This window comes from Eretmochelys imbricata, chromosome 11 (assembly GCF_965152235.1).
Source record: "Eretmochelys imbricata isolate rEreImb1 chromosome 11, rEreImb1.hap1, whole genome shotgun sequence".
Lineage (NCBI taxonomy): Eukaryota > Metazoa > Chordata > Testudines > Cheloniidae > Eretmochelys > Eretmochelys imbricata.
This window is the reverse complement of record NC_135582.1, coordinates 37,024,745-37,046,502: the sequence shown is the minus strand read 5'-3', so window position 1 is coordinate 37,046,502 and position 21,758 is coordinate 37,024,745. Positions and strand designations below refer to the sequence as shown.

Genomic DNA, 21,758 nt, shown 5'->3' with positions numbered 1-21,758 from the left:
TCTGAACTATGTTGCTGTGCACTGTGGCTTTTCTGATTAGCATATATATTGCAGCAATTGTGCTTTGTGTTATTTGCATGACACAAAAATGTTGCACTAGTTGGACAGCTGATGTCAGTAGAAAAATAGTTCCACAACCATGGTTTCTTCCTTTGTTGTTTATCAGATGCTGCACTTATATTTCTGGTTGCGTATATGGAGTAGCAGAGACAGCAATACCCTGGGAGTCTCCATAATCTCTTCTGGTCCCTTTGGCCTACCTATTCCATCCTAGTGCATTTCTCACTGAGCCCCATATTCCATCTCTTGAATATTTTCTTTTTGGACACTATGGAAGTAAAATGTTAACATCATACTATGGCAATCTCTCTTTCCTGCCCATTAGTACATTTTATCCTGTGACACACCACAGGATGACCCTTATGTTCCCTTTCCTCCAATCCTGGAGGATCATTTTTATTTCAGAAGAACCACCATGAAATGTATTACCTCTATATAAATCGAACTCTCCTTTTTCAGATATACTGTCAACCTGTGCACCATTCTGTGACTGGACAACAACTTACATCAGATCATCTGTAAAACTCCCTGACTGACTGTTTTTGCTAGTTTTTTTGCCCTCCCAAAAAACAACATTTCTCTATGGTGACATCATACTGTGTGTCCATGTTAGGATGATTCCCTTGCATTAACATGGTGCCTAAACCATGGGTTTAGGGATTTTTCCCCTTTACTGTTTGTATAAATATTTGCCTTATTTACCGTGAATGCTGATGACCAGAAAAGGGAAGTTAGTTATTGGATGCTGCTGCAACATTAACACACCAAAAGGACCAACCTGTCATTCCCAACACTGCTGTCCTGAACCCTGGCAGAGTGGCTATTAAAGGAATCTCACAATGCCCATCATGAGGCACATACACATTCAAAACTTTTGTGTGCCAGACAGAAAATTACAGATATCAGTAAATGCAGTTCAGTTATTTTATCCAGGATAAGAGGACAATGTCTGCACAACTACAGAGTGATAAATTTGTTTCCAGAGCCAAGGCAGGAGAAGCCATTACAGGAATCTGACTACAGCCTTTCCAATTAAGAATTTCTTTGTATGAATGTGATAAGAGAAAATTAAATTAAAATTTCTCTATCCTCTGCCAATAAATGTTAGATTTTTTTCACCTAGGAACAATGGATAGAGCAAAGCCTAAATTCCCCCAAAATGAAAAGTTTTAAATACATAACATTTCCCAAGCCTGCTTATTTTCTGCCTTTTTCTTTGTAAGCTGTTCCAATCCTCTCCCTGAGAAATTCAAAGCCACAGTGGTCTGTGAAAGCCTTTCTCATGCTTGTAACAGTCAGAAAATGGAAACAGAAACATTACCATGTGAGTTAGCTGTATGACTGATTAGCTCAGATGTTGACCAGAATTCAGCCCACCTATGGACTTCTGAAGATACCATAATGATTTAAATAATGAAGACATCCAGGAAAATCAAAATTTATTCAGGGGTATTCTGTGATTAAATAAAAAAAAAGCAACTGAATTAATTGGTAAATTATTTGTTGTGAATTATTTTACTCATCTCTTTCCAAGATACTAACTTTAAAGTAGAGCTGTGCAAGTAAGTGATTTGTTGGTTCACTGGCAAGTCTGAATTTCTTTTAAAAAAAGTAAAGTGGGGTCAAACCAAAAATTTGAAGAAAAATTCACTTTGTGTTGAACAAAACATTTCATTTTGATTTTGAGATTTTAAAAACATTTTTGTGTGAAATAAAATTAAAGGAGATTTAAAAATGAAAAGTTGTTTCAGATGGAAAAATTGAAACATTTCATTTAGAAAATGTCAAAATGTAACATTTTGATTTTTTTTAAAAATTTTCTTTAACTGAAACAATTTGGCAAAACTGACATGAATTTGTGAAATGTTTCAGTATTGCCATATCTGCATTTTTGTTTTATTTTTTTGCCCCCAAAAAATTTGTGGCAAAAAAGATTCTCACTGCTATACTTTAAGTACTCTTTTATTCTATGAATATGAAAATACATGGTGTGGGAAATGGTCTTTCTTTCATGAGAATATGATTATAAAATGTTTCACATTTTCTTTGATCTGAAGCTTGACACAGAATTTTAACACATTGCCTTTTCATAGGCTACATTTAAAGGATGGATGGATATAATGTATGCAGCTGTTGATTCCATAAATGTAAGTATAGTACATATTCTAAGTTTATTTGTTTAGAGTGAGTAGACTCTAAGGTGCACATAACACTTCTTTAATATCTAATTTGAATGGCAGTGAAAATGAAAGCTTAAAACATGGCAAATGTTCTATACAAATTAAATTTATAAAGTAATTAAGTGTGCATTTCAGATGGAGCAACTTGCTTTCTTACAGTAGTTATTTACATTACGTTTTACTAACTAAATAAAAATAGATTAACAAAGGCTAACAAAGAATAGCCAAATTTCATGGCTTTCTTGCTTTTTCTTAATGAAATAAAACACTGTGCATCCAGTTTTCAAAAATGACTTGTAAGTGTGCACAGACAACCTGCGTTTTAATGTACCAACTCTCACGTATGCATTTACCTGCTTTGTGTACCTGGTGTCCACTGAAACACACAAATAATTGCAGAATTTTAGGAGGCATTAGAAACGTCCTCTTCAGACAATTGGTCTCTTATTATTTAGTGCTGACGTTTTGCTATTTCTCCTTATTTTGTAGACAGAGCAGCAGCCCAAGTATGAAGAAAGCCTGTATATGTATCTTTACTTTGTCATCTTTATCATCTTTGGGTCATTCTTCACTTTGAACCTTTTCATTGGTGTCATCATAGATAACTTCAACCAACAAAAAAAGAAGATAAGTATTCTAGCATTTCATCACTTCATCAGAAAGAGCTGAATATAAAATAAATGATTTAAACATCGAGTGGTCAGCTTTTATAACGGACGAAAATCATCATCTGAACTCTCTCATAACAGTTATAGGGAACATGGGCCATATTTGAATCTGAGCGTGGATAACTTTACTTGATCAATTATTAAATGAAGTTTAATATTGATAAGAAATGTTAAAGCAGATTTTGACACAAGGTGACAGGGCACTAGAGCAGACCATGTACTTACCCTGGTGACCCCACCACCACCACCTCCCAAAATTGTTCTTACTAATTGTCATAAGGAGTGAGTGGAAATGTATGAAAGGATAATTGCTGATGAACAGTTAATCATATTTAGCAAAGTGAGAATGGGCCTTATATCATTAGACAATCGTCTGTTACTAGCTCCTTCTCACATGGGTCTCTCATGGTAAGTTCTATACTGCAGTTAGAAACCCACAGCTAGCCCATGCCAGCTACTTGGGCTCAGGAGCTCGGGCTGTGGGGCTGTTTAACTGCAGTGTAGACTTCCGGACTCAGGCTGCAGCCCAAGCTCTGGGACCCTCCCTCCTTACAGGGTCTTAGAGCATGTGGGCCAGCCCAAGCCTGAAGTCTACTCTGCAATTAAACAGCCCTTCAGCCTGAGTTCTGTGAGCCCAAGTCAGCTGGCACAGGCCAGCCACAAGTTTTTAATTGCCGTGTAGACGTACCCTCAGTGTCCTCTAAATAAAGGGACATTTGCTTGTTGTCACTAATGGATTTTGCAAGAAAACATTCTCTTCAGACTGGAATCTTCTGCTGCAACCTCAGAATGAAAAACCAAATGATTGGTCCACGTTGAACCATGGTCAATATGTTGGAACCCCTAATTAGCCTTTGAAGAGTTCTCCAAAGATTGGTCTTGGGACCAATGTATTCAGTATTTTTATTCCTGATCTTGGCACTAAAAGCAGGAGTGTGCTAATGAAATTTGCTGTTGGTACAAAGCTGGTCGGCATCGTCAATACAGAGGAGAATCGGAACATTAGACAGGAAGATCTGGGTGACCTTGAATACTGGAGTGACAAAATGTGATTAAATTGAATAATACAAAGTGAAAGGTCATGTGGTTGGGGTCTAATAATAAAAAAAATTCTGCTGCTAGCTAGGGGCTCTTCAGTTTGTAGTGACAAAGGAAGAGCGAGACCTTAGTGTGTAGATCAATCACAGGGTGTCTATGAGCCACCAATGTGATGCTGCTGTGAAAAAGGCAAATGTGATCTTAGGATGCATTAGGTAAATCATTGTCAATAGAAAGAAATATCAATGCCATTGTACAAGGTACTGGTAAGACCTCATTTGCAATACTGTGTACAATTCTGGTCACCCATTTTCACGAAGAATTAATTTAAACTAGAATAGGTGCAGAGAAGAGTTAGTAGGATGATCGGGGATTGGTAGGCATATCTTGTGAGATTGAAAGGACTTGGCTTGTTTAGCCTAGCAAAAAGAAGGCAGAGAGGGGAGAAGATTTCTCTCTGTAAATACATCTGAGAGGTAAATACGGAGGATGGTAAAGAGCTATTTAAGCTACAAGACAAAATTGGCACAAAAACACATTGATCTAAACTGACCATGTACAAAGTCGGGCTGGAATTAGGAGAAGGTTTATAACCATCAGAGAGCTGAGGTTCTGGAACAGCATCCCAGTACCTTGTGGGGGCAACTTAATTCATTGTAAGAGAGAGCTGGACAAATATGTGAGTGCAATTGTATGATGGGGAGGTTTGTGTTGATAGGGGGCAGGGCTGAGCAGCCCTGGGGCTCACTTCCTGTTTGTCTTATGTTCATAAAGCTCATGCTTCGGGGTTTCAGCCAACCACCAACAGGGATCAGGAAGGGATTTCCCCTCTTCCCCAATGTACTCTGGAAGAGATTTTCATCTCCTTCCTCTGAAGCATCAGGGATGGCCATGGCTGGGGATGGGAACATTGGGGGTGGGTCAGGGCTTTGAACATTTTCTCTCTTTGAACATTGGCTGGCTGTTTCTTGCTCACATGCACAGGGGCTAATGGAGCACCATATGTGGGGTCAGGTCAGATTGGCAGTGATGTTGGGGGATTTGCCTTGCTCTGTAGCCTGTGGGTGCAGGTCACTTGCTAGGATTATCTGGACATATCTGATTTAATCATTTCCCTGCCACTGTGGGGGCCTCAGGCACTGGTGCACCTCAGTCCCTCCTAAGTCTCTGTGTGTGTAGTCTCCTTTGGGTTGTAATATTTCGGTCTCATTTCAGTTGTTGGGTTAGTGTGCAGGTCCTGGAGGCATTGGCAGCTTGTGCCAAAGTGTCAAGTTGCGAAGAAATCATTCTAAGGGTACATCTACAGCATGAAATTATTTCAAAATTATTCTATTTGAATTTTCGGAAGCTATTTTATACATGGTCTTCTATGTCCCCACTAAAGCACGTGAATTCGGCAGAGTGCATCCACAGTACCAAGGCTAGCATCGAATGTCAGAGTGCTGCACTGTGGGTAGCTATCCCACAGTTCCCACAGTCCCCGCCGCCCACTGGAATTCTGGGTTCAGCTCCCAATGCATGATGGAGCAAAAATATTCTCGCGGGTGTTTCTGGGTGTGTCTCATCAGTCGCTCTTCCCTTCGTGAAAGCTAAGGCAGACAATCGTTTCGCGCCTTTCTGGCATGCAGATGCCATACTGCTTTCAGCAGACGGTGCACCGCTGCTCTCCTGCTACTATGAATCCACCTCTCCTTTCCTCTCATCTTCCTATGTAATCTCTACTATCTACTCTTTCTCTTCCTCATCGAACGCTTCCACTGCCAAATCTGCTCGACCATCGTGAACCAAGCAGCACAGCTTCTGCCGCCAACTCTGCTCTCCGGCTACTGCCGCGCTTCCGAGCTTCTCCATGTTCTCTGTCCTGAGCTTCCCATCTCCATGAAATCTACAGAAGACAACCATTTACTGCCTTTTTATGGCTACCGTGAACTGAGCAGCACAGCTTCCACCACCAACTCTGGTCTCCCGCTATTACCGCGCTTCCAAGCTTCTCCATGTTGTCTGTCCTGGGCTCCCACCTCCGTGAAAGCTACAGAAGACAAACATTTACCGCCTTTTTTCGGCTACCGTGAACCGAACAGCACCTCTTCCACGGCCACTCTGCTCTCCTACATTTCGTGCCCTTTTTCCAGGATTACTCGTGCAGGCACCATAGCCATGGAGCCCGATCAGATCTCCGCTGCAGTTTTGACCATTGTAAATACCTCGCACATTATCCAGCAGTATGTGCAGTACCTGCAAAACCTGGCAAGGACGCGACAACAGCACAATTACGATAGTGATGAGGACATGGACACAGACGTTCCTAGAAGTACGGCATGTGGTGATTGGGAGATCATGGTGGTGTTGGGCCAGGTTCATGCCATGGAACGCCGATTCTGGGCCCAGCAAACAAGCATAGACTGGTGGGACCGCACAGTGTTACAGGTATGGGGTGATTCCCAGTGGCTGAGAGACTTTCGTATGTGTAGGGCCACTTTCATGGAACTTTGTGACTTGCTTTCCCCTGCCCTGAAGCGCAAAGACACCAAAATGAGAGCAGCCCTCACAGTTGAGAAGCGAGTGGCCATAGCCCTGTGGAAGCTTGCAAGGCCCGACAGCTACCGGTCAGTCAGGAATCAGTTTGGAGTGGGCAAATCTACTTTGGGGGCTGCTGTGCTGCAAGTAGCCAATGCAATCATTGAACAGCTGCTATCAAGGGTAGTGACTTTGGGAAATGTGCAGACCGTTGTGGATGGCTTTAATGTGCTGGGATTCCCTAACTGCGGCAGGGCGATAGACGGAACACATATCCCTATCTTGGCCCCGGAACACCGGGGTGGCCAGTTCATAAACCGCAAGGGGTACTTTTCAGTGGTGCTGCAAGCACTGGTGGATCACAAGGGACGTTTCACCAACATCAATGTGGGATGGCTGGGAAAGGTGCATGATGCTCGCATCTTCAGGAACTCTGGTCTGTTTGAACAGCTGCAGGAAGGAACTTACTTCCCAGACCAGAAGATTACTGTTGGGGATGTTGAAATGCCAATGGGTATCCTTGGGGACCCAGCCTACCCCTTAATGCCAGCCTCATGAAGCCATACACAGGCACCCTGGACAGTAGTAAGGAGCAGTTCAACTATAGGTTGAGCAAGTGCAGAATGGTGGTAGAATGTGCGTTTGGATGTTTGAAAGCACGCTGGCACAGTTTACTGACTCGGTTAGATCTCAGCACAACCAATATTCCAATTATAATTGCTGCTTGTTCTGTGCTCCACAATATCTGTGAGAGTAAAGGGGAGACATTTATGGCATGGTGGGAAGTTGAGGCAACTTGCCTGGTGGCCAGTTTCACACAGCCAGACAACAGGGCGATTAGAAGAGCGCAGCAGGGCGCGCTGCACATCAGAGAAGCTTTGAAAGCCAGTATCATGACTGGCCAGGGTATGGTGTGACAGTTGTGTTTGTTTCTCTTCGAGTTACCCACCCCCTATATATAAGAAAGGAAATAAAGCCACAATTGTTTAAAAACCGTTCTTTATTATGCGTTGCACAAAACATTGAGAGAAATCAGAAGCTAGACCTGGGGTGGAGGGGGGTATTTGGTTGGGGGGTGGAGGAGGAGGGAAGGACAAGTCCAGAAACCAAATCAAAATTTTGGATATGCCAGCTTTCTGCTGCATGTGCAATCCTCTGGGGTTGACTGCGTGGGTCCCCGTAGCCTCCCGGCCCCATGTTCTCGGGTGTCTGAGTGAGGAGGCTATGGGACTTGGGGAGGAGGGAGGGCGGTTATACAGAGGCTGCAGCAGCAGTCTGTAGTCTTGCTGCCTTTCCCACATTAGATCCACCATACAGTTGAGCATGTCAGTTTGCTCCCCCATGAGCTTGACCATAGCATCCTGCCTGCTCTCATCGCACACGTCCCTCCTCTCTTCATATTCATGTAACGCTTTACGCGACTTTGCAATTGTTTGCCTCCACGCATTCAACTGTGCCCTATCAGTGTGGGAAGACTGCATGAGCTCGGCAAACATGTCGTCCCAAGTTCGGTTTTTCCACCTTCTAATCTGGACCAGCCTCTGGGACAGAGTCGATAGGGCCTGCATTGAAACATTTGCCCCTGGTGCGGGAGGAGAAAAAAGGAGGGTAATATTTTAAAAGATACATTTTAGAGAACAAAGGGGGCACTCTTTCTCAGTGAAACAGGCAATTCGTAGTACACAGCACGTGTTCTTTCTGTACAAGGTCTCATTTTGCCTCTTATACTGAAGTGCCTGCCACTTCGGTGAGAGTAAGCCACCACATGGGGCCAGGAAACAGAATTCAGCTTGCAGGCAGCCATGGTAAGCCCTAGGGGCACGCGGGGTTCTGCTTCTTCCACATTCATTTCATTGCTTTCAAACTGCTGGGCCCCCTTTCCCATAGTAAGCAATGCCTGGTGAGTTTGCCATATAAAAGGAGGGCCTGTGGGCTCTCTGGGATGATCGCTTCACACAACACCCTCCCCCACACATACACTGACCGCGTGGCTCTGATGAGGCTCTGAGCAGGGATGAGCCCTTTAAACTAAACGCGAACAGCCCAGCGCAGCTGAGTTTCTCCCCTCCCCCCCCACCGCATGGCTCCGATCAAGCTCTCACTCACCAGAAGTGCCTTCTCCAGGGTCATGGTCCGGGAGTGGGGGGAGGAAGTAGGGGGAGGCTATTGGCTCCAGCGTTAAGAATAGTTCCTGGCTAGGGGGGAAAACAGATTCCCCACTTGCCGCCTGTGCACTGTCGTCGTCATCCTCTTCGTCCTCCAAAAACTCATCCTCCTCACACTGTGCTACTCCCCCCTTGCAGGTGTCCACAGACAGTGGTGGGGTAGTGGTGGCGTCACCCCCCATAATTGCATGCAGCTCACGGTAGAATCAGCATGTATGGGGCTGTGACCCAGAGAACCCGTTCACCTCCCTGGCTTTTCGGTACACTTGCCTGAGCTCCCTGATTTTTGTACAACACAGCTCTGTGTCCCTGGAGTAGCCTCTTTCTGTCATGGCCCTGGAGACTTTAGCATACGTATTTGCGTTTCTTTTTTTGGAACGTAGTTCTGCCATAACAGATTCGTCTCCCCAACATGCAATGAGATCCAGTACCTCCCGTTCGGACCATGCTGGAGCTCGTCTGCGAATCCGGGACTGCGTGGTCGCCTGTGATGGTGGACTCTGCATGATCGCCTGTGCTGGTGGTGACCGAACAGGAAATTCAAAAGTTCCCGGGGCTTTTGCTGCCTACCTGGCTTGTGCATTGGAGTTCAGAGTGTTGTCCAGAGCGGTCACAAGGGAGCATTCTGGGATAGCTCCCGGAGGCCAATATCATCGAATTGCGTCCACAGTACCTGTAACCCAGAACTGCGATCTCGATTTTAGCACTACTCCACTTGCTGACGTGGAGTACAGAAATCGGATTAAAGAGACCTTTAAATCGAAAAAACTGATTTGGTCGTGTGGACGGAATCAGTTTTATTTAGAAGTAAATCGGCTAATTCTGAAACAACCGCATATTGTAGACCAGACCTAAGAGTTCTACTTTTTTAAAGCCAAGAGAAGAGTTAGCTTCTGCTTTTGCAGATTCTTGGCCCAACCGATTAAATTAAGGGAACAGTTTTCCCTCTTAACATTCCTTTGAAGTATTAAACTAATTCTTCCTTGTGTTAACCTTACAAGCTGATTTAATTACTGAGGGCATGTCTATAATAGAAATGCTGCACTGTACTATATACACTATAGCAACAAAAGTGGTTTCTTCCATCGCGGTAGTAAATCCAGCTCTCCGAGAGGCAATAGCTTGGTCAACAGAAGAATTCTTCCATCAGCCTAACATTGTCTACACTGAGGATTTAAGTAAGCTTAATTACATTGCACACAGCATGACATTTTTCACAGCCCTAAGCGATGCAGTTTTATCTCCCTAACTGTGTGGTGCAGACCCACTCTTATTGTAGTAATTGGCGAGCCAGATAAATGAATCCATTTATCCTTAGGTTGAAATTCAGTTGTAGCCTTTATTTTTTTTATTGCATTGTGTTATTGTTAATTAGTTTAGATAAACTAGAAGTGAATCAGTGACTTTTGTTTAGCTTTGCATTTGTTTGCTTATTCTTTTAATAAAATCCATAAAAATATATTAGACTAGTTTCTCTTTCAAAACTTTAGTGTGGATAAACAACTGAACCAGAGGTAAAGGTAAATCCATTGAGTAGTCCTGAACCCACATTTCAATCATTTGATTAAAACCCTCTTACCATTATACAACAAAGAGGTAAAAAAGAGCAGAGAAAAAAACAGCTAAAACACTTCCCTTTTATTTTGTATCAAATAAAGAGATAATTGTCTTTTATTTTTTAAGAATTTCAATCTACACTGGTATCTGAATATTATCAGTAGCACTTCTTCCAACTACAAACTGTAGCTCAGAAAGTTGCATATGGTTTCCTTTTTTGCTTTAGTATGGAGTTCCCATACCACAGCTGTGGGGAAATGCAGGGAGCCCTTGTAAGAAAAGGAATGAGAGATAGGAAGAGGCCACACAGCACTAGAAAGAGTAAACATGAGAAAGCAAACCTTATAAGGCAACAGTGAAGCCTTTATCAGCTGCAAAATTACCAACCCAGAGATACCAAATCCTAAAATTGTTGCTCAGTGCTACAAGAGACGAGAGGTTCATGGTGGAATGCCCCGCTGATAATGGTTTTGTAGGAAGAAGCAAGCCATGGAAATTTGATAAAGAGAGTTTTTAAAATAAAGTCAGAGGATTATGGGAAATCCAAGTGGACTTCTATAGCCTAGGAGTGAATTTGGCACATAGCTGGGATTGAAAAGGTCCAGCACTATTTGCTTGTATGTAGTAAACTAACATTTATGGAAAATTTGTATTAAATCTACAGATATTCAGAATATGGGTCTTCCTAATCTATTGTAATTGAAGACCTATTAATTATTATTTTTTCTTTTTTTTAGCTTCAGAACTCATTTCTTGTTGATGGCGAATTAACTTACAAATATTGAAATCACTAATACAGCTGTATCTCCTGAATATCAGTAATATCTTGTGATGCATTATTTTTCTATATATTTATAGACTTAATTTTTATGGATGCCAAATATCTCTAAATTGTCTGCTCTTTTAATGAGTGCTGGTAGCTAAAAGCTCAGTTTTTCTACCCCTTCTCCCCAACATTAAACAGCCTCATTTTTGTGGATTTTTCTAGCAAGTCTTCATATACTCTTAAAGAATTCAGTTCTATGTAATCTATTTTGATCCCTGAATTTTGTCTTTTGAAAGAATGAATACCTGTATAGTAAATTCTGTGTTCGTATATATTTGAATAACAGTAAAATAATATCTCTAATGACATGGTTGTAACCAGTTATTTCATTTCTTTACCTTGGAGGTCAAGACATCTTCATGACAGAAGAACAGAAGAAATATTACAATGCAATGAAAAAGCTGGGATCCAAGAAACCACAAAAACCTATACCTAGGCCAGCAGTAAGAATGCATGTTGTTTTACATTCATCTGAATTTGGGAGCAAATCACAATTGTAAGCTGTGTCAAACATTTCTGGATGTTATAGTTGGAAATGGAAACTTATGCATATTTCTGTGTGGTCACAATACAATCTTTGAATTGTTTCAGGTGATAGCTCTAAGTATAAAGTATAAAACCAAGCCATTTCCTGGAGGAAAACTTAGACTGGAAGACTCATTTTCTACACTTTTTCAGATCTTTTGTTTCACTGATTCCCAAAGCCTTCCTTTAAAAAGAAATAAACTGCATTAGAGCTTTTCTATCTGAACTAGATCTCATCAGTTTCTCTCTCTCTCTGTGTGTGTGTGAGATATTTAATAATATCTGACTTACTCTTTCACTTTTTTTCAGAACAAATTCCAAGGTTTGGTGTTTGATATTGTAACAAAACAAGCATTTGATATCAGCATCATGATTCTTATCTGCCTTAACATGGTCACAATGATGATAGAAACTGATGACCAGAATGATGAGATGAAACATATTTTATACTGGATTAACATAGTCTTTATTGTCCTTTTCACTGGAGAATGTGTCCTCAAACTAATTTCACTCCGTTATTACTACTTCACCATAGGCTGGAACATTTTTGATTTTGTGGTTGTCATTCTCTCCATAGTAGGTAAGAAATAATTATATTGAAAAGGAATCTAATGAATGGAAGGGCAAACATTTGTAAAAAAAAATTGTTTTAACAATGGAAGTTTCACAAGATCAGATAGACAGTTACTTAGTTTTCACTTCCCTTGATTCTATAGTAAACAGGAAACATACATGAGAGCATTTATAGTAATCTGTACGTTCCCATTCTCAACCTCAGAAACTGCAAATGGGCTTTCTTAGTACTTCAGTGCTAATTTTAATATCCATTTGTTTTTCATAACCCACCATAAAAAGTGCCAAAACAAATATGGTACCTGTGCAATTCCTTTTAATAGATGCTATTATGCAAAATGTAAGAATGCACATTATGACTCTCTCCCTATTCAGAATCTCTACAAAGGATAGATATGGCCCGTCTTCATTTATGCTCTGTGATATGGAAAATTTAAATTGTTATAAAATAGACAATCCTTTTTTGTTTTGTTTTTTTTTACAGGTATGTTTCTAGACAAGGTGATTGAAGAGTATTTTGTGTCCCCCACCTTGTTCAGAGTTGTCCGACTCGCCAGAATAGGTCGAATCCTGCGTCTCATTAAGGGAGCTAAAGGGATTCGCACTCTGCTTTTTGCTTTGATGATGTCTCTTCCTGCTTTGTTTAACATTGGTCTCCTGCTTTTCCTGGTCATGTTTATCTATGCTATATTTGGAATGTCCAACTTTGCCTACGTTAAGAGGGAAGCTGGGATTGATGACATGTTCAACTTTGAAACTTTTGGCAACAGCATGATCTGCCTATTTCAAATTACCACGTCTGCTGGTTGGGATGGTTTGCTGTCACCAATTCTTAACAGTGGAGAACCGGACTGTGATCCTAATAAACCTCACCCGGGAAGCTCTGTTAAAGGAGACTGTGGTAACCCTTCAGTCGGGATTTTCTTTTTTGTCAGTTATATTATCATCTCATTTCTAGTTGTAGTAAACATGTATATTGCTGTTATTTTGGAGAACTTCAGTGTTGCTACAGAAGAAAGTGCCGAGCCCTTGAGTGAGGACGACTTTGAGATGTTCTATGAGGTTTGGGAAAAGTATGATCCAGATGCAACCCAGTTTATAGAATACAGTAAACTGTTTGATTTTGCAGCCTCTTTGGATCCTCCTCTTCTTATAGCAAAACCAAACACTCTTCAGCTTATTGCAATGGATCTGCCTATGGTAAGTGGTGACAGAATTCACTGCCTTGACATCTTGTTTGCTTTTACAAAGCGTGTTTTGGGGGAAAGTGATGAGATGGATGCACTTAGAATACAAATGGAAGATCGTTTTATGGCGGCTAATCCTTCTAAAGTCTCCTATGAACCAATTACAACCACATTAAAAAGAAAACAAGAGGAAGTGTCCGCTACTGTTATTCAGCGAGCTTACAGACGTTACCTTTTAAGGCAAACGGTGAAAAAAGTTTCATTTATGTATTGCAAAGAAAAGCATGGTCTGCCTATCAAAGAAGATATGACTCTGGATAAGCTAAGTGAAAACTCAGCTGCAGAAAAAACAGATAGGACCCCCTCCACAACCTCTCCACCTTCCTACGATAGTGTAACAAAGCCAAACAAAGACAAATATGAAAAAGACAATTCAGAAAAAGAAGACAAAAGTAAGGACACCAGGGAAAGTAAAAAGTAAAAGGAAACAAAGAATTTAATTCATGACAAATTGTTTACAGCTTAAGAAAGTGACATTTATGTCAATAGGGCTCCTGTAGAAGGTCTACACCAAACTGACAACTTTTACATATATATATATAGAGAGAGAGACACACACACACACACACCCCTACACCTTAAGGTCAGTGCCTATATCAAGACAGACAGTGACCCCTCATCATCAAACTGTGACTGTGTAGGGTAACAGCCTTGCCAAGAGATGATTGTTTCCATTACCTGCTGGTACTGATGAAGAGGAGTCACAACATTGCTACTCAGACTGTAGAGAACATTAAAGGGTGCAAATCTATCATTCTTAAAATGCGTGTGTGTTAACAACAAATACTTCAGTGGTGTAATTATATCCATTCTGTGCATTTCTATAGCCACATTTGTCCTACTTTTAAAATTTCTGTTGGTGCAGTCATTTGTTTGAATTCACAGATTTGTTATATGTGGTTCCTTTATGTTGGGGAAAGGAGATAAGTGCTCTTTCACAAGTATTCAAGTGTCAGATACTATTTATACGGCATAAGGCGTGCATGGTTCTTAACAAGCCAATTTAAAAGCAGGGTCCCTGCCCCATGACCTTAAATCTAAATCAGATCAGTGCCATCACAAAAAGATGACAAGACCATTGGGGATATAGACAAGACATCAATAAATACCAGTAGAGGAGTCTGCCCTTGGAAGAGGGTAGTTATTGCCACAGAGAGCTGATTTGTTTATTAGTTTCACTTTTTTCTTTTTGGTTATTTAGTTTTTGGTTTTCTTAAAAAAATAATTATTTACCTACCATTTTAAAGTCTATATGTGGTGAGTTGTTATACTCTGATAATGATTCTCTCTCATGTTCAGATTGAAGTGATTTGCATGAAGGCATGCCGTACTTATAGCTCATGCATGGAAAAACATGACATCACAAAGAGCAGCAGAGGTTCTATCTACTTTCAGGTTTCAGGCTGGCTCTTAATTTCGAAGTATTTTAGCTATCATGAAATAAAACATCCAGAAAAATCATAATAAATATAAAGTCAAAAAGAATACCCAAAAATGGAACAGTCATTTTTCTGGTTTGGTTGGTTGATTTTATTGCCTTTTAATGTAAACTTATTACATTTCAACAGTGCATTCCATATTTTCTTCTAAGGTCTGGAGCTACATGCTGTCTCTACTTCTCTTATTCATGTGAGTAAAAGCCATTTAAGATAAAGGGGGTAACGTGCAGATCAATGGGAACGTTAAGAACCCTTGGGACAAATACTGCCTTGATTTATACCTCATGCCCACAACCCAACCCTATTAGGGTTGTACAGGGGAGACGTGGCAGGGGAGGTGTAAATCAGGGAAGAATTTGGTCCCCATGTGTTTTTGTCAAGTGTTCTGCTATGAAATTATTCTTCCCTAAACAGTGAAATGTCCAAATAGGTGTAGTTATTCTGCTTTATTCTACAGTATTTTTTAAATGTCATCTGTTGTCAGCAAGGTTGACATTGTAATTGTCAATCAAATGGCTTTTCATATTTAAATCGTTGTTTGACACAGCGGTACATATTTGAGCAAGCAAATAATGACCTGACCACAGTATTTATTATATTAAATATCTACCTTAATAAGTCAAGTTTGCAAACTTTCAACAGATAATATGATATATTCTGTACTATTATAAATAATTTGAAGATTGTCACTGATGCATGTTTATCTGTATCTTACGCCTTGTTGCTGTATCTTACGCCTTCCAAAGTTCAGAAATCTAATGTGGGAAGCCATGTGTCAGTGGAAAAGTGAAACAAATTGTTCAACCAGACGTCATTCCTCATGTCAGTAAGCAACAGTTTGCTGCTATTTAAGAGATTATTTTTCTTTAATTTTAATTTTAAAAAATCAATATCATGCGGTGTATAATTGGACTATACAGGACATGTAAACTGCTTAACTTGTTGAAAATGTGGGGTTAGAAAACAGTTTTATAAAAAACTATGTTATTTTTAAAAATCACTTTATTTTTCAGCATTTTGTACCTATAAGCAGCTACAGTTATCCTCAAGTTGTTGTCAGTCACTTTTTTGTTCATTTCTATTCCTACTTCTTTTTCATTAAGAAATTTAAGATATGAAGAAGTGAATGGGTAGTTGTACACTTCTGCTTATTATTATACTTGAACATATTTTAATATGAAATAATTTTAAATAAAATGGGGACCAGAGTTCATTTGCCTCCTGAGTAGGTTGGTTTTGGTATGTGGAAAAAGAATGGAGAAATTTGTTGAATTTCTAGCGCTGCTTGCATCTGAAGTTTCAAGGTAGTCTTATTCATAGAATCCTTGATCTTTCCAATTGTCTGTTTATATAGACTTATTCTTGTTGATTCATGATGCACTAGAACTGTTCAGAATATTATATGGGATCCACAATCTTTTTTCACAAGAACAAAGTAGTGAACTTGTATAATGCATCACATCAGGGTGTTTTTCTTTCTTACACAAGGTGGAGTTAAACATAGACTCTTTCTTTTACTAAAAATATTGATGTGTAGTGTATTGGTGAACTGCATGCCGGAAAATGTTTTCCCATAAATACATTACTAACCAGACAAAAGAATAAAGATTACATTTTTATCATATGTACTTGTTCAATCTGTGTTTATTATATAAAATTAATACACAATAATAAACGGGTTGCTATTAAAATTAAAGGGGAATGGCTTTAGTGATGGGGCAAAGGGGTCTTTGACCCTTAGACCACAAGTTACATTATGACTCAAGTCAGTATTGATAGAAACTTGTTACCATCTGATTATTTTTTAAATTATGGGAAAGAATTAGTGATTTCAGTTCAATTTTTAGTAAACAGCATTGCAACACAACAATAAGAGGCACTTGTTCAGGGTGTTGTAGCAGGTGGTCCAAGAATTAAATGGGCATGGTGACTTTAATTACCATTTTATCCTCACAGGTTCCTCTAGATCAGGGGTCCCCAACGCGGTGCCTGTGGGTGCAATAGCGCCCACCGGGGCAGTTGTGTGGGCCCGCAGGACACCACGCCGCCAAAATGCCACCGCCGAGCGCAGCCACCTGAGAACCGCCCACCGAAATGCCAGTATTTCGGCAGCGGGGTGTTTGGCACCCGCCACAGTCTGTTAGAAATATGAATGTGCTATTCCCACAGAAGGGTTGGGGACCACTGCTCTAGATTAAGCCTGAGGTACTGGTGCAGTGTGGGGACTTTTGTACTGCTGATGCCCATGCTTGACACATTCTGTGAACTTAAAGAGGATTCCAGCCTCCAACACTATCTATATATAAATGGTCAGTTTTCAGAATGGAGAGCGGTAAATAGTGGTGTCCCCCAGACGTCTGTACTGGGACCAGTCCTATTCAACATATTCATAAATGAACTGGAAAAATGGGTAAACAGTGAGGTGGGAAAATTTGCTGATGATACAAAACTACTCAAGATAGTTAAGTCCCAGGCAGACTGCAAAGAGCTACAAAAGGATCTCACAAACCTAGGTGACTAGGCAACGAAATGGCAGATGAAATTCAATGTTGATAAATGCAAAGTAATGCACATTGGAAAACATAATCCCAATGATACATATAAAATGATGGGATCTAAATTGGCTGTTACCACTCAAGAAAGAGATCTTGGGAGTCATTGTGGCTAGTTCTCTGAAAACATCCGCTCAATGTGCAGTGGCAGTCAAAAAAATGGAATATTGGGAACCATTAAGAAAGGGATAGATAATAAGACAGAAAATCTCATATTGCCTCCATATAAATCCATAATATGCCCACATCTTGAATACTGCGTGCAGATATGTTCACCCTATCTCAAAAAAGATATATTGGACTTGGAAAATGTTCAGAAAAGGGCAACAAAAATTATTAGGGGTATGGAATGGCTGCCATATTAGGAGAGATTAATAAGACTTGGACTTTTCAGCTTGGAAAAGAGAGAACTAAGGGGGGATATCATAGAGGTCTAAAAATCATGACTGGTGTGGAGAAAGTAAATAAGGAAGTGTTATTTACACCTTCTCATAACAGAAGAACTAAGGGTCACCAAATGAAATGAATAGGTAGCAGGTTTAAAGGCAGGTTTAAAGGCAGTATTTTTTTCACACAACTCACAGTCAACCTGTGAAACTCCTTGCCAGAGGATGTTGTGAAAATGTCTGTAACAGGGTTCAAAAAGGAACTAGATCAGTTCATGGAGACTAGGTCCATCAATTGCTATTAGTCAGGATGGAGAGGGATGGTGTCCCTAGCCTCTGTTTGCCAGAAGCTGGGAATGGGCGACAGGGGATGGATCACTTGGTGATTACCTGTTCTGTTCATTCCCTCTGGGGCACCTGGCATTGCCCATTGTTGGTAGACAGGATACTGGGCTAGATGGACCTTTGGTCTGACGCAGTATGGCCGTTCTCATGTTCTTACATAGCATCTTCCACAAAAACATTAGATTCACTGTTAAGGAAAAACAAAAAAAAAATTATGAACATAAAGCATTCAATTGCCATAAAAATAACAAATGTTAAATTATATTTGTTCTTTGCATAATTATTTAAGACATTTACAACTTTCATGGAGCCTAAGGCTGCTCTGAAAACCATCAGTAGTTTTTATTGACAGTGTACTTGGGTACTGTGCAAGACACAGAAGCTCATGGTGTTTAAATACATGGACGGAAACACAATACCCTGAGAGAGGGAAGATTCAGTCTTAGTGTTTTTTTTTAATCATCTACTCTTTATCTCTTCTTTAACATAATGGGTTGGAGGTTTATCATTTGTTGACCTTGCAGAGAAATGAGTTTCAAATAATTAGAGCTAAGATTTAAGTTACTTGATTAACATTTTCAAAATGTTTTTTGTTGTTGTTGCTTGTTGACTCATTAGCTCAAATTAACTAAGACAACAACTGTTCAAATACTCAATACCTAAAAGGACTTTCAGTTTTTTCCCCCACATTTAATTTGCTTTAAAATTCTGTATCATAGTAAGAATAGATACTTATTCCATTATAAAAAATGTTTAACTATACATTCCAACTATAAGTAACTAAAAACCTCAGCTATGCAGTGCATTGATTGCAGGTTCCAAACAAGCAAAACTGTGCACAGTTTTTGGTTACAGCATTGGATGCACTCTTTGTTCAATGTATATGACCTACACTATATTGTTTTCCTAAGACAACACTGGAATGATAGTTCCCTTTTTTACAGTGTATTTCCTACTGTAACATGCTAGCATACACTTGCATTTATTTGTGGTTATTAGTAACACCATTGTGCCCTATAGCACGCACCGTATGCTTGTGCTAAAGGAGGATCTCCAGTAGCTGATACCAATGTAGAGCCTATGACAAATAGTTCAGCAATTCTGATTCCATCCAATAGAGGGCACAAACTCAAGGCCATTCATTACAATATTATGGCTGCTCTTTAAGATTTAGGCAACTAAGGAATTAGTACATGAAATAAATGATAAAAATAATAATGGAAAATATTTTATAGATTTCTATATAATTTACAGTTTTCCTAGTTTGTTTTTCCACTTAAGTAATTTCAGATGATGCTGGAATGTGACGACTATATCTCTTGATATGTCAGTGTAGCTTTTTTGTTAGCACTTTTGCCTCTGGACCAGCAATTCATGGGCTTAGGTTCTACATCAGCATGTGCTCTCATGTAGTGCTGACACTGCAATGGTAAGAAGCTGCCAGACTCATTTGAGATTGCAAAAATACAGCTTTAGGAGGTCTATTAAAATGAGCTAGGGAATTACAAACATAACTTCTGTTTGTATTAATAGGAGTTAGCTACCTTGTGCATCCGTACAAGAATAGACCCCCCACCTTCTAAAATAACAGTACACAAGTACCTGCTGTCCTAGATTAGATATCAGCAAGGCAAAAATAATATAACGTACCGTTAAAAACTGCCTAGCAAAAATGCTGGTTTATTGGTTGTTGTGGGCCTAGAAAATTACTAAATTGAGGTCCCAAAACGCACTCAGAAAGGATTATCTAGCTTTCCGGTATACTAGAAGAACCTGCTGACATAGCTACAGTACAGAAATACCTAATGGCTGGCAAACCTCTGCATTATTAACATAATTTTCAGTGAGGGGATGGTGCAAATGTGTTGATCTATTTCCTTAGACACAGCTAAGTTTTATCGCTGTGATCCAGTGTGCGGTCATCTTTGCTTATTTCATATTTCTGTCTCTCTCCGCTATCAAGTGAGAGCTGTTGCAGCATGAAACACAGACCTATCATACTGCCTGCATAAGAAAACAGATCATACTGCAGTGTAACTCAAGAAAAGTACACTGCGGCACATTCTCCTCTCTCAGGAGAGAGGGGAAATCGCATGCAGGAGCACACATGATCTCTGCTGCAAGAACAATGTTGGATGAAAATAGTGAGACACACTTCAGAAACAATTTATAACAGCCAAAAAGGCAGCTGGGCCAAGCACATGCTACACTTACATTTTCTATTGTCTGTCATACAAACAATTGCCTTTCTACATAATTAATCTATATATCAAAATGTTTTATCTACCTAATTTAGTAAACATATAGATTTAGAATAGTTTGTCTTCTGACTGGCTTCGATTCACTTAAAAAAACCTGTATACTGTTTTCATTGTATTCTTATAAATCTGTCTGGTGGTTAAAAGGACACGTTGTAATGGACAGAATGTTCTTTTGAGACTGTGAATGAAATATACATTTTCAGTTTTTAAAAGTAGTGAAACATCTGTAATATGCACATCCATAAGTGGCAAAGGAATTCCATGCCTTTTTTCTGTACTATTCTATAAAAATATCATGCTTGTAAGTACTATGGCAACCCCTGTCACATAGTACTCATTTGATTTCTGAGAGACAGGAGCTCCTTACCCAGATCAATAGTTGTGGAGTGCTGTGCTGTAGGAGCACCTGCATTACTCTGTACACAGAAGTACACCACGGGTGTAATAAGTCCTACATGTCCATCTATAAACAATGGGCAGTCAATTAAAAGGGAAAATCGTGAGTGTGCTGTATCCTGGGTATGTAAAGAGTTAAAGTGCTCCCTTCCCCCTATGGACACTCTTCAGGAATTGTCCTATCACTGCCACTGTTTTTAACTTGTTTGCTGCAGAATGTGCCAAATTCTTTATGAAGGTGGAATGTGCCTGTTATACTGCTGAAATGTACCAGGTAGGTTTAGGCAGAATGGATCTGTGGCACTGCAGAATGTGTGAGGCTGGGAATTGGCAGAAGGGGGGTGGATCATATGGAATAGATAAGTGGGGAGGCAATTGCAGGTGGCTGGGAGCACCATTTTAGAGTGGCCTGGATCCAAAATGAAAGCTTTTTGACAGTGGAGTTGGGATCATTGTTTAAACTATTCATAGTACCTTCTTTGTTGTTTGTATTTAAAATCTGGTATGTCCTGAACTACTTTCATAATTCTGTTTCCTATTTTTTATCAAAACATTATCAAAACTACAAGGAAATATGAAGTGTGATCATTCATAAACTTCTTGTTCAAAGAATAGTGGACAACAACAGTTTTGGGAAGGACAAATACTAAAGTGTTGGAATGTTTTTTCTGCTTGTGGTTTTGACTTTAATCCCCAACGTGATAAGGCCAAATTCAGCAAAGTGCAAAAGGTAAAAACCAGAAACGGTGAAACGTAAGAGTATTACAATAATATAGGCGTTATCAATAAATTGCTGTTAGTAACACCAGAAAACCAAGTTGTTTCTAACCTTGTGATTTTTTACTTACGTATGACTGCCTACGATCCTTAATTGCTAAGAACTTCTCCGCGGCAGGGCCGGCTCTAGGATTTTTGCCGCCCCAAGCAAACAAATGTTTGCCCACCCCCGGTTTTTCCCGTGCCCCCTGGCTCCGCCCCAACTCTGCCCCTTCCCCAAATCCCCAGTCCTGCCTCCTCCCCCGT

The 21,758-nt window shown here is 40.0% G+C and overlaps 1 protein-coding gene across 6 annotated transcripts in view; it reads left to right on the top strand.

Annotated features, from left to right (window-relative positions):
* Positions 1 to 13,777, top strand: part of LOC144272505 (sodium channel protein type 2 subunit alpha-like) — a 130,587-nt gene extending 116,810 nt beyond the window's left edge. For 3 of the 6 annotated variants that reach the window (XM_077830615.1, XM_077830613.1, XM_077830610.1), the window contains exons 22-26: positions 2,154 to 2,211; positions 2,734 to 2,867; positions 11,350 to 11,454; positions 11,846 to 12,116; positions 12,594 to 13,777. In XM_077830615.1, the coding sequence (XP_077686741.1) occupies positions 2,154 to 2,211; positions 2,734 to 2,867; positions 11,350 to 11,454; positions 11,846 to 12,116; positions 12,594 to 13,777 (1,752 nt within the window). Of the gene's footprint in view, positions 1 to 2,153; positions 2,217 to 2,729; positions 2,868 to 11,349; positions 11,455 to 11,845; positions 12,117 to 12,593 lie in introns of all 6 variants that reach the window. The other 3 variants (XM_077830614.1, XM_077830611.1, XM_077830612.1) reach the window with 2 other exon arrangements.
* Positions 13,778 to 21,758: the final 7,981 nt, after the last annotated feature.